This window comes from Bos mutus, chromosome 12, assembly GCF_027580195.1.
Source record: "Bos mutus isolate GX-2022 chromosome 12, NWIPB_WYAK_1.1, whole genome shotgun sequence".
Taxonomy (NCBI): Eukaryota; Metazoa; Chordata; class Mammalia; order Artiodactyla; family Bovidae; genus Bos; species Bos mutus.
Genome location: NC_091628.1, coordinates 52,979,577 through 52,993,120, shown reverse-complemented (window position 1 = coordinate 52,993,120; position 13,544 = coordinate 52,979,577). Strand labels below are relative to the sequence as shown.

Below are 13,544 nucleotides of genomic sequence, written 5' to 3'. Positions count from 1 at the left end.
TGTCCACAGCCTTTCAGGACGCATCTCTGGCCTAGGACTGCCCAGTATGGCAACGGCCAGGTCCGACTGACGCTGTCCAGGCGTCGCCCCAGGGGAAAGGTTGCTGCGCGGTCGCTAGGGACGGGAGGAGTCTGGTGGTGATTGATGGGGAAGGGGCGAATGAATAAAAGTACTTGTCTTGGGACAGCAAGGATCCCGAGCAAACTGCGGAGGCCACACTGTCAGGCATTCCCTCGGCGTTTCGTCAGAGCCAGACCCTCCCGCTGCTGAAGGGAGGCGCGCTCTGCTCACGGGCAGCCGGGAACCCAGCCGAGCGCCGGGGGAAGGAGGTCCCTGCCTGGTGCGTCCGGACCAAGAGGTAACCGTTCTGCTTGGTGTTTAATTCAAATCTGTGATTGAACCTTATCCTGGGGCTTCAGTTTGGATTACTTCTTAGGTTTGTTTTTGTTTGTTTGTTTGTTTTTTAACCTGTAGCTACAGCAGATTAAAATGGGATTGGAGTGAAGGAGAGGGCTTGAGTGTCTGAAGTCACTCGGAGGGGATAGAAACTTCCGAGTTAATCCAGATAGAGACTCTTCCAATTAGACCAGGTGGAGATGTCCGGGAGATTTTCCGAGTCAGCCGGCTCAGTCCTGGGGTGTGTGTATGGGGGGTGGGGGCGGTGCCGAAGGAGCCGGGAAGGAAGGGGTCTGAAAGTCCAGACATGCGGCATCCGGGGTTGCTGTGGAGTCGAATGCAGAGACTGGCGATGCCCTTGATCTCTAACCTGCCTTGATTTGCCCCGTCCCCGCGCGCCCTTGGCCAGAACGAATACTGCTCCCTCTGCGCACACCAGGAGCTCAAAGCTTTGCTTTGGACACCCGTCCTATCCTCCCCGTCACACCCCTTCCAGGATACCCCGCCCCACTGCGAGTCATTTACCCCTCAGGGGACGCAGGGGAGGAAAAACCAGCCAAAGCTGGCTCTGGAGGGACGGTCTAGGGGCGCAGGCGAGTCCCACGCGCCAGAGTTCCCCACTCCCGCGCCAGCTCGACTTATTAATACTTTTGCGCACTGAGAGTGTGGGCGCTGCTGCGCTTCAGGATAGCAGCTTGCAGGGGCGTGGCTGGGAACGCTGACCCGGGTGTCCTGTCTTCCTTCCCTTGCTGGTCTCTAGACTCGGAAAGCGGAGGAGCGGCCACCCGACTCCCTCTGGAGCAGGCAGCAGCATGCAGCCGCTGCCCAGCTTGTGCGGACGCGCCCTGGTGGCGCTGATCCTTGCCTGCGGCGTGGCGGGGATCCAAGCAGAAGAGAGGGAATTCCCGCCAGCCGGGGCCACTCAGCCACTTCTGGGGACCGGAGAGATGATGGAGACCCCGACTGAGACCTCCTGGCCCGGGAGGTCCAACGCCAGCGACCCGCGATCGTCCGCAACACCGCAGATTCCTAGAGGGGGAAGGATGGCGGGAATCCCACCGCGCACCCCACCCCCGTGCGATGGACCCATAGAGATCAAGGAGACTTTCAAGTACATCAACACGGTGGTGTCCTGCCTAGTGTTCGTGCTGGGCATCATCGGAAACTCCACGCTACTGAGAATCATTTACAAGAACAAGTGCATGCGAAACGGTCCAAATATCTTGATAGCCAGCCTGGCTCTCGGAGACCTGCTGCACATTATCATTGATATCCCCATCAATACCTACAAGGTAAGGGGTGCCTGCTAGGATCGCGATGGGAGGGCGCACCCTTAGGCCCGGGAAGATGGGAAAGTCTTTGCAGGGAGGTTCCTCAAGAAGAGCCATCCCCCTCATCCTCCACCTCCACTCTCAGGCCCCACAACCCCGCTTCCCCCCGTACTTTCAATAATCATTGGAACCGAACACCCTTCCGGTTTCAGTAGCCCCCTGCTAAGCCTAGAAAAAGCATAGCCCCTAGCTACTGCTGCTGCTAAGTCGCTTCAGTCGTGCCCGACTCTGTGCGACCCCACAGACGGGAGCCCACCAGGCTCCACCACCCCTGGGATTCTCCAGGCAAGAACACTGGAGTGGGTTGCCATTTCCTTCTCCAATGCATGAAAGTGAAAAGTGAAAGTGAAGTCGCTCAGTCGTGTCCGACTCTTAGTGATTCCATGGACTGCAGCCTACCAGGCTCCTCTGTCCATGGGATTTTCCAGGCAAGAGTAGTGGAGTGGGTTACCATTGCCTTAGACCAGCAGCCTAAATATAACTTGGGAACTTGTTAGAAATGTATTTTAACAAGCCCTCCAGGTAGTTTGAAAGGTACTGGTCTTGAAGGACCTTGTCCCTAAATTCAACTCACAAAGGTATATTCTCTCTGCTCAGAGTTTGATGGACCATGGACTGGCAGATTGTTATCACCTGAAAGCTTGTTAGAGCTCCAGGTCCACCCCAGATTTATTAAATCAGAACCTGCATCTTACAATACCTATGTGATTCATATGCATACTAACCTTGGGAAGCGAATAGGTTTTTAGAAAACAAATGGCCTAAGAGAAAGATTCCCAGACAGGTGAGTGGGAAAACATATTCATCTGCTGTGCATGACTGTGTCGTATCTGGTCTTTACTGAATGCCTATGATGGGCCAAGCACCGGGATAAATGTGTTACTTTTCCTTCCTCCTTCTAACAACCTATGAGTAGATATGACTCCATTTTATCAATGATAGGATGCTCAAGGCTCTCACAAGAAATAAGTGATGGAGCTGAGGAAAATCAGGCCCAATCTGTCAGGTTCCAAAGTGCGAACTGCACCGCATCAATTACTTTGCAGACAAGACCAAGAACACTTAACTGCAGTCTGTCACAGTTTCAGTAGCTAACATCATTGTGTGATTACCACTGGCATCAGAGGAAATGGGCATGAAGAGCTAGGGCAGGACACAAACCCCCATATGATTTGACTCCCACTTGCTTTGAAACTCTGAACACATCCCAACATCTCTGGACCTCAGTGTCCTCAACTCTATAATAAGCTGCTGAGTGAGTGAAGTCGCTAAGTCGTGTCCGACTCTTTGCGACCCCATGGACTGTAGCCTACAAGGTTCCTCAGTCCATGGAATTTTCCAGGCAAGAGTACTGGAGTGGGTTGCCATTTCCTTCTCCAGGGGATCTTCCCCACCCAGGGATCGAACCCAAGTCTCCCGCATTGCAGGCAGACGCTTTACCATCTGATCCACCAGGGAACCCACCAACTGGAATTTTGTGGCGTTGAGAAAACAGCCTAAGGGAAAGAGATGGAATATTAAAAATGACTATGCAAATATGTAAAACTCTACATCCCCATCATAATCAGCAATAGAAAGTCACCCATAAACACAGAACCCAAAAGTGTTAGGAACTCAGAATGTACTTTGGGGATTTGCCTAAAGCTAGCTTTGGGCTCAGTACAAGATTGGGGGAGAAGGGGGAAGGCAGGTAGGGTTAGGAAAAGGTTGTGGGGAATTCTTAGAGTTTTGTGACAGGAGAAGTTACCAGATAGGATGCTTTTAGGTTGTCTTTTATGAATTTCTGGAAATCCTAATCCAAAAAATCAGACATTAAGGAATTCTAGAGATTTGTAAGATTTACAGATAGTATTTAGATTAGGAGCCAGGTCCTAGAAAGAAACACTCCCAGAAATGAGGGAGAAATAGATGAAATCCTAATTTCCTGCATGACTACCAGTTCTGATGAACTCTGAGGATTTCCTGGGAGAAGCACGGGCTGAAATGTGTCCCTTATATGCAGTCCCATCTCCATTAGAACCAAAACTAACCCATTTTAGGAGTCCTACAGACCAAGTCTTACTGTTCTAATGTGGCAGAGGCATTCCTCAAACCTGACTTAAGAAACTTTAGAGTACAAGGTGTTGTGAAAACCTTTAAAATAAGTGATTTACTGTTGTTCATTCGCTAAATTGTGTCCAACTCTTTGCCACCCCATGGACTGCAGCACACCAGGCTCCCCTGTCCTTTACCGTCTCCTGGAGTTTGTTCAAACTCATGTCCATTGAGTCAGTGATGCTCTCCAACTATCTCATCCTCTGTCACCTCCTTCTCCTCCTGCCCTCAATCTTTCCCAGCATTATAAGATCCTTCTGAAAAGGGAGATTGCATCTAGTTTTGTGAAAGATCTGTTAAGGAAGGTGCCAGGAAATCCCATGTGGTGAGCCCACTTAGATATCCTCCTAACTCCTAGGTCAGCTGGCAGGTGAAATCCTGTAGGGAAGGTAGGTTTGAGGGCACCAGATGTAAATCAGCTCTTCCAGGACCATCTTACTTTCTCTGCCTGGCCAAATTATTACATTCAATAAGCCAGAGACAAGCCTGTTCCCAAAGGGGCACACAGGTTTTCCCTCCCTTTCAAACTCTTTTATGATTTCCCTAGGAAGTTACATTCTTTTCCCTGAAACCATTAAGTCTGTTCAACCTATGTTTCTGTTTCTGAGTCATTACAAATCTGGCCCTGTAGTTATCCTTATTAGCTATGAACTAATCCATCACCTAGAATTAGGTCCTCTTGCTAGGTTTGCCGTCACTGAATCCTACATAGTGGTCTTTGGTTTATGTTTATAATATGCATAAATATGTGTCACTTGAGACATGATATAATAACAATGGTTACCATTATTATGCATGGTATACTTGGTTTTGTTCATTTCAATCACTACAAGAAAGCCTATGGAAGGAGTATTGTTATCACCCCTGTTTGATGGGGAAATTGCATTTTCAAGAGATGAAGAAGTAACTTGATGATGTCACACCACTAGAAAGTGATGAAACTTGGGTTTGAACCCAGGCCTCTGGCCCTAGAACCCCCCACCCTGCACAGATTGAGCTGCTCACAGCATGACCTCCTCCAACCTGGAATATTGTTAGGACCTCACTGGAGTATAATGGTGCAATTATGTGATGCACTACCTCACAGTAGGCTTCTTGGGAAGCATTTTCAGTTTTAATTTTGTCATCTGAAGATTTCTATCTCCTGAAATTCCCCTCAGATGATCTATAATGTATAACATTGATAATATCACTGTTTGTTATTCTAAAGTCTTTATTTACAAAAACATCTAATCCAGGACTAGTTAAAAGCCACTTATTTCTTTAAATAAGTGTGTCACTATATTAAAAAGTTTAAAAAATGCATTTAGAATTTCACAGTAGTTAAGTATTATACTTCACACAAAGGAACTTAAGTGAATTATGAGTATCATTTAAATTTAGCCTAAAGTGGGGTACTCTGGTGATTTCTAATTTTGTTTTTGTGGGATGTTACTAGTCTCTTGAAAACCCACTTAATTATCTATGTTATATGCTATATAAATTAATATATAAATAGATAATTTATGTATGAAAGAAAAAGTATTAGTCACTTGTCCAACTCTTTTGACCTCATGCCGACCAGTATGGAATTCTCCAGACAAGAATACTGGAGTAGGTAGCCCCTTTCCTTCTCCAGGGGATCTTTCCAACCTAGGGATCCAACCTGAGTCTCTCATGTTGCAGGTGGATTCTATACCATCTGCTGATGCTGCTGCTAAGTCGCTTCAGTTGTGTCTGACTCTGTGTGACCCCCATTGATGGCACCCCATCAGGCTTCCCCATCCCTGGGATTCTCCAGGCAAGAACACTGGAGTGGGTTGCAATTTCCTTCTCCAATGCATGAAAGTGAAAAATGAAAGGGAAGTCGCTCAGTCGTGTCCGACTCTTCACGACCCCATGGACTGCAGCCCATCAGGCTCCTCTGTCCATGGGATTTTCCAGGCAAGAGTACTGGAGTGGGGTGCCATTATCTGAGCATTATAATTAATACATAATATAATATACATTCACAATTTCTGAAGGTTCATATAATACTGCAAGTCATCTATTGGTTTACCCAGGGTATCGAAACTTCAACATGAATCTGTAACTTAATCTGGAGTTCAGTAATTCTAGAGTTCAATAAAGTTGACAAACCACAAAATGTCACAGATTTGGCTGAAAGCCGTGCTCCTTGATGCAGCTGTAGAAACGGGATGGGACTTTTCAGGGAGGGGCTGCTATGAGCGCTGACAAACCTCAGGGCATGTGTCTCTTCTGCCTCAACTCCTTCAAGGAACTGTTCTCTGGAAACTTCTAGACAGAGTCAGTCCTCTCACCAGGGCTCCTATGTCAGGGAGGAAATTCTGATTGACAGATGTTGTGGGAGACTCAGCATACTGAAGCTTAAAAGGGGCTTCAGATAGGCATGTAAGCATGCTGGAAATAAAAGCTGTGTCTCCTTCTCAGCAGCACACACTAGGGCTGTCATTGTATTACATAAGAGCATCTAGATGAAAATGAAATGCAAGCATCCAAAGAGGACCTTTAAAAATATATAAGTGTATGTGTATATGGGCTTCCCCAGTGGCTCAGCAGTAAAGAATCCTCCTGCCAATGCAGGAGACACAGGAGACGTGGGTTTGATCCCTGAATCAGTTGGAAGAAGGCATGGCAACCCACTCCAGTAATCTTGCTGGGAAAATCCCATGGACAGAGGAGCCTGCCAGGTTACCATCCCTGGGGTTGCAAAGAGTAGGACAGGGCTGAAGCGACTGAGCACACACACATGCACATATATGGTTATACATATTCATATGTAAATACATTAAATGTTATAAGAATGTGTAGATAAGTAGATAGGTGAATATCATTGGTCACAGTTCCTGGTAAAACTAACCAAGTAATAAATGTTACTAGAATGTGTGAGAGAGTGCGTGTGAATAAGAATGGAAATTGTCTTGTTTTTCAGCTTTTGCCATTATAAACTTGACTACAAATAACTTTTTTGTATGGCTTTGTACGCATGTGTGACTATAGTTGAAGGATAAATTTCTAGAATTAGAATTATTGAATCAAAGGATATGTGCCTTTGTAATTTTGATAGACATTGCTATACTGACCCCCAAAGTTATTGTTGTACTCTTAGTTTGAATCATGAGTTTGTGTAAGATGTTACAAAGCTATACAAAGATGTTATTTGTAGTCATGCTTATAATGGCAAAAGCTAAAATAAAAAAAAACAGTTTCCATTCTTATTCACACATACACTCATACACATTCTAATAACATTTATTACTTGGTTACATTGTACCAGGTACTGTAACCAGTGATATTCACCTCTCTACTTATCTACATATTTTTATAACATTTAATATATTCACATATTAATATATATACATATATACTTACATATTTTTAAACATCCTTTCTGGATGCTTGCATTTCATTTTTCATCTGGATGTTCTTATGCAATACAGTGACAACCCCAGTGTGTGTTGCTGAGAAGGAGAAATAAGCTTTTATTTCCAGCATTTCACATGATTATCTGAAACCTTTTTAGAGCTTCAGTTTGCTGAGTCTCCCACAACATCTGTTTATCAGTATTTCCTCCCTGACTCAGGAGCTCTGGTGAGAGCCCTGGTCAGAAGCCACCTTTATATGGGCTTCCCTGGTGGCTCAGATCCCCTGGAGAAGGGAAAGGCTACTCACTCCAGTATTCTGGCCTGGAGAATTCCCATGGACTGTATAGTCCATGGGGTCACAAAGAGTCGGACGTGACTGAGCAACTTTCACTTTCATATATATATGAAAAGTTAAAAGTGAAACTGCTAGCTGCTTAGACAAGTACAATTCTTTGCAACCCTATGGACTGCAGCCGGCCAGTCTCCTCTGTCCATGGGATTTTCCAGGCAAGAATACTGGAGTGAGTTGCCATTCCCTTCTCCAGGGGATCTTCCCAACCCAGGGATCGAACCCAGGTCTCCCACATTGCAGGCAGATTCTTTACCAGCTGAGCCACAAGGGAACCCTCATATATATATATATATATATATATATATATATATATTCACACATATACATACATATATACACACATATATATGTATCAATATCTATCTCTAAAATAGAACGTGAATCACTATGCCAGTATTTATATGGGCTATGTATGCACTGACCCACAGACTAGTGTTTTAAGTATCTCATGGGAGGGTGAATCTCTCCTTATTCACAAACTACTTATTGTGTCCTTCTTGTAAGACTAAAATGAATGAAATAATCTAGATGTTCTATAGAATCCTGGAGTAGCACCAATGTCAAAGTTGCATAGGAAGAGCTGAGTGTACTTATAGATGCTGTGAAGTTTTATGTGTTGTTAGTGATTGATTGATTAGTTGGTTTGCTTGGTTTGGATTAGCAGTGATATTTTTTAAAGCCTTGAATTGAAAATTTCTTCAACTTCTCTTAACATCTCAAGAAGTTAAAAATGCTTGAGCAAATATTGAACTTTTAAATTGTAACAAATTCATTCTCTTTGTGCTGTATTTACATGGATAACTGAGTTGATGTATATAGTTAACATAAATATAGTAAATAATAGAAATATAGTTTCCTCTATATATAAGCAAATAGCATTTAGTATCGTCCCAGTGGCCCTACTGGTAAAAAGCCTAAAGGTATGAGACGCAGTTTCAGTCCCCAGGTCGGGAAGATCCCTGGAGAAGGAAATGGCAAACTGCTCCAGTAGTCTTACCTGGGAAATTCCATGGACTTTTTTTTCCTAGTGGGCTACAGTCCATGGAGTTGCAAAGAGTCAGGCACAACAGAGCTCACACACACACACACAAATTGCATTTGAAAACAAATTTCCTTAAAAACTGATGACAGATATCTACATGGACATTATTTTGATAAGGATCCAAGTATAATCTTGTGGCGGTGGAGAGCTTTCTAAAAATTAAGCTGGTGGCCTGTTTCGAGTGCCTCTAGATGGTTTTATTGTTAAGACTTTGGAGGCCACTGTTGGAGGCAAAGAAGCTGCCTTCCTAGGTCTGAGAGGCAAAAACTACTGATCTTTAACATTTAACCACTTCAGGTGGAATACATGTAACATTAAAATGCTGGTATGTCAAAATGGGAATTGCTTCACTGAACCCTCAAATGAGTTTTGAGTGAAATGACCTTGTAGTGACTGTCAGATAGTCAGGCTTTCCTGCTTGGGACACAATCAAAGCTATATTTCAATCAAAAGCACCTTTCTCACTTTTCAATCTTAGACTACTTCTAGCACTTAACAAGTCTGTGTATGATTAACTAGTTTCGTAGTTAGAAGTAGAAGTGAACAGAACACCATCAAATTTTAACTTTTGAAGTTATACTTCTCTGATTAATAAATGGAAGTTTATGTGTATAGAGCAACACAAGAAGTAAAGGTATCATGGAGGTGGTGGTTGTCATTGTTTAGTTGCTGAGTCCTGTCTGACTCTTTTGCAACCCCCAGGACTGTAGGCCGCCAGGCTTCTCATTCCAGGAGATTTCCCAAGCAAGAATACTGGAGTGGGGTGCCATTTCCTTCTCCAGGGGATCTTCCCAACTCAGGGATTGAACCAGTGTGTCTTGCATTGGCAGGTGGATTCTTTACTGCTGATCCACCGGGGAAGCCCCTGCCATTGAGTAGGCGAGTCTAATTTTGCCCAAGATATCAATACTGTTGATATGTCCAGTTAAGTAACTGTGATATTTTAGTGACATTTTAGTAATATCTGGAGATATGTTAGGGTTCACCGGCAGCTTAGCCGTAAAGAATCTGCCTGCTAATGCAGGAGATACAAGTTTGATCCCTGGATCAGGAAGATCTTCTGGAGGTAGAAATGGCAACCCATGCTAGTATTCTTGCCTGGAAAATTCCATGTACAGAGGAGCCTGGCAGGCTATAGTCCATGAGATTGCAAAGAGTCAGACACAACTGAGCACAGAGATATGTTAGTAGAAGAAGCATTTTGTACCCAGAACAGAACCTAGATACTTCTGAGATTCCTTTATTTAAATTAAAAAAAAAAAATTTAAGGACCACCAATTAATCATATTTGAAGTAGTAACATTTTAAAAGTATTAATAAAGAGTAAGACTATTTGTTTTGAATAACCTTGAGTCAATTAATAAATATAACTAACACTCCAACACCCTGTAACAGTCAACCGCAGACAAATGCTTGTTGACAGACGTTCTACTCATATTTTTGTAACTGTCCAAATGAAAAAGAAGAGATTTTTGTTCTTTTTTCTATATATATGAGGCTATTGGCCATTGCAGAATAAGAGGTCAATGCTGCCGCTGCTAAGTCTCTTCAGTCATGTCTGACTCTGTGTGACCCCATAGACAGCAACCCATCAGGCTCCACCATCCCTGGGATTCTCCAGGCAAGAACACTGGAGCGGGTTGCCATTTCCTTCTCCAATGTATGAAAGTGAAAAGTGAATAGCAGATGTCAAATAACCCAGAAACGCAACACTTCCTAGTTCTGATTCATTGCTTCACATTTTGCCCATGGATGCCTGTGACAAAGTGATTGGCAAACCCTTGGCCATGGACAATGGAAGGTTTCCCAGGGTTAACTCTATGATTCTTCTTGTGTTTGCCTTTGATCTGTCACTCGGTCACTCCATAAATCTAAGGCTCTTAAAATGTCAGGGCAATGTCTCTTTCAACATGGTAAGGTTTATCTATCAAAGACTTTACATTTTTTTCTTTGCTTATTTTAAATGAATCGTTCAAGACTGAAGGTATTTCCATAGTTGTACAAGAGGATGATACAGCCAAGACCATGTTGTTTCGAAGCCAGGGAGCCAGGGTCTTCATTCTCTAAAGAAAACCAAATAAGGTTTTCACTGTGTAGCTAATATGCAATGATTGATGATCTTTAGAGAAACATGCCTAATGCTAATAAGTGACTAAGTGCTTTCAAGGATGTTGACAGATAGAGCCTGAGCTGAAATGCGATTCTAGATATAATTTATGATGTGAAGCATTTTCTTTGAGGACTTTGCAAAGTTAAGAAGAGGTTGGTTATGTCTAGGAGATAGCTGAGCATGGTATATGGATGTACCTTAGCCAGCAAATTCTCTAATTTTAGACTTTTTTTTTTCTTTCCAATGCTTTTATTTTAGAGATTTACTATTTGTCTTTCCTAAAAGATCCTCTGGTGAAATTGGTAAAGAAATAAGAAAATGGCCAAAATGGGGTGGTAGAAGAAAGAGAGAATGAGGATTGTTCTTGAGTCAGAAATTATTAGCAGGGACTTACTTCCCTGGGGGTCCAGTGGTTAAGACTTTGTCTTCTAGTGCAGAGGGTATGGGTTTGAGCCCTGGTCAGAGAGCTAAGATTTCACATTCCTCACAGCCAAAAAACCAAAGCATAAAACAGAAGCAATGTTGTAACAAATTCAATAAAGACCTTAAAAATGGTCCACATCAAAAAAAAAGAAAAAGAAATATGTCAGCAAAGTTGACTGAGGCATTTTGTCCCCAAGATTCCTTTCCAGACATACTCGTGCCTTCTCACCCTTGTGTTTCTACTTCTCTCCTCCTTAGCTTCATTTTACTTTTCAGAAAGGAGTAACCCAATTCTCTGGGTGTTAGGTTCTATATGTCGCCTTCCCCCTCATGCAATGTTTTAATTTATATTAAAGAGCTTTTGACTTCCATAGTAATCAAATGTTTTCTAAGCACAGATTATTCTGTAAACCATTCTCTGGATAGAATTAGGTTTAAGTAAGACATGAAATGACTTAAGATTTGTTGAATTTATTAAGTTTGAGAGTCACTTTCTGAGCCATGAGATCATCAGGTTATAATTCTTTTGTTTCTTCAGGTGTCACAGTTATCTTAGAAGATTCAGCTCAGAGAAGTGAATCTGACCATAAAGCTAGACTTGTGAATAGCATTTCTTAATGCTCTTAGTTGAATCTTTTCAACATATGTGACATGTCAATGAAAGCTTTTAAGCACAAATTGAGGATAAGTTTTCAGGTTCAGATCATAGAAGAGTAGCCATCCAGTTATTTACTGGCCTGTTACAGATGTGGAAATAAATTTCATTGTAACCTGAGAAGGGATATATATTTAAAGTGAAGTTAATTTACTCCTAAGACATATTTATTTTTTATCTTTTTATTCTGTCTCTTTGCTGCTCTTAGAGCTTTTGTTTCAGGAAACTTAACTCATTTTAATGGAGTCATTCATCTATTTCAGCCAGTCCTAGGAATCTTTTCAGAGCAGTGGAAAGCCCTTTCTTTGCTGGAGTGCACACAACAGATTCCTGGGACAGGGTCTCTGTCTAACACAACTCCAGGGGGTGCTGTTCATACTGTAGTCTATTTAAATGGCACCTTTGGCCTATTCTTTAAGTGATTAACTGCATTTTAATGGATGTAAGATGGAACTTGTAATTGATATTTGTCCCCAGGGCACAAGTACCATGTAAGTCAAGTAAATATTTTCTGTGCACTTTACCAGCAGCTTTAATTCTCACTGTATTTTTTAATTAAATTTATTTATTTTTAATTGAAGGATAGTTGCTTTACAATATTGTGTTGGTACCCACCAAACATTAACATGAATCAGCCATAGGTATACCTATGTCCCCTCCCTCTTGAACCTTCCTCCCACCTCCCTCCCCACCCCACCCTTCTAGGTTGTCACAGAGCTCCAGTTTGAATTAAAGAAAAAAAAAGAAAGGGAGATCAATCGGACATGGGAAATCCTTGAATGAGGATGTCTTATCTTATGAAAACGCCAGTTCAAATGCAGAAAAACTCTTATCTGCCACAGGAAACAGATAAAAGCAGAAGAATACACCCTTCCCCAAACTTGTGAAACACAGCCACTCCATTATTTCCTTCTTTTGACTCTGACTGTAAAAATATTTCTATAATATCAGTCATTTGAAAGAAATGTTCACAGCTCATCACCAGATGGAACAGACAGCAGTCTGGCAAAGTAACCCTGGTTGTCACTTGTAATGCGTTGCTCACCCACCTTCCTAAAAGCATCTCTGTGCTTTCCACATTCATCTCCACCATGCTTACAAATAACACACCGCATAGAATCCCAGCAGATAGTGAGAAATAGTGGGTTCTGTTTTATACCAGTCATTTCCGTGACACATTTGAGGAGGAGAGAGAGAGGGAAGGGAAGGAATTTTGCTTTCCACTTTTTCCTGTCTGCTTGGCAAGCGGAACTCCCAGAGAAGAGCCAACGCCTCATTTCTGGAGGCCCTGGCTTTATGTGTCAAGAAGACTTGATCTATCTGGTAGGGAGGAGGACCTGGACTAGACACTACAAAATCAGTCAATCAGTAGTAAGCACAGTTATCTCAATTCTCAGAAGAATTGTTTCAAATATGGGAACTGAAAAGCTCATGACAAGTCTTAATACAAGATGTCTGTCTTATGATCAAGTTCATTCACTCATCCATGAACTCATTCATTCATCATTAAGAGCCAACTCACTGGAAATGACCCTGATGCTGGGAAAGACTGAAGGCAGGAGGGTCTAGATTCCATTGGGTATTAAGAATGGTATGTATTAATAGGATTTTCTCCATTTAATTTGTCAAGAATGTAATTTTTAATTAAAAAAGAGAATTGGAAAATATAAATTTCCCCAGTTGGAAAGATTTTGTAGGACTCATTTAGCAATACCTTTAAAGAAAAGACATTGATTTTCTATTCACACTATTTATCCTTTTAGAAATTTTTTAAAC

General features: G+C 42.5%; 1 protein-coding gene across 1 annotated transcript in view; it reads left to right on the top strand.

The window, feature by feature from the left end:
• The first annotated feature begins 201 nt into the window (after nt 1-201).
• EDNRB (endothelin receptor type B) overlaps nt 202-13,544 on the top strand; it is a 31,718-nt gene continuing 18,375 nt past the window's right edge. The window contains exons 1-2 of the mRNA XM_005902818.3: nt 202-358; nt 1,157-1,688. Of these exons, the coding sequence (XP_005902880.1) occupies nt 1,209-1,688 (480 nt within the window). The 5' untranslated portion in view covers nt 202-358; nt 1,157-1,208. The remainder of the gene's footprint in view (nt 359-1,156; nt 1,689-13,544) is intronic.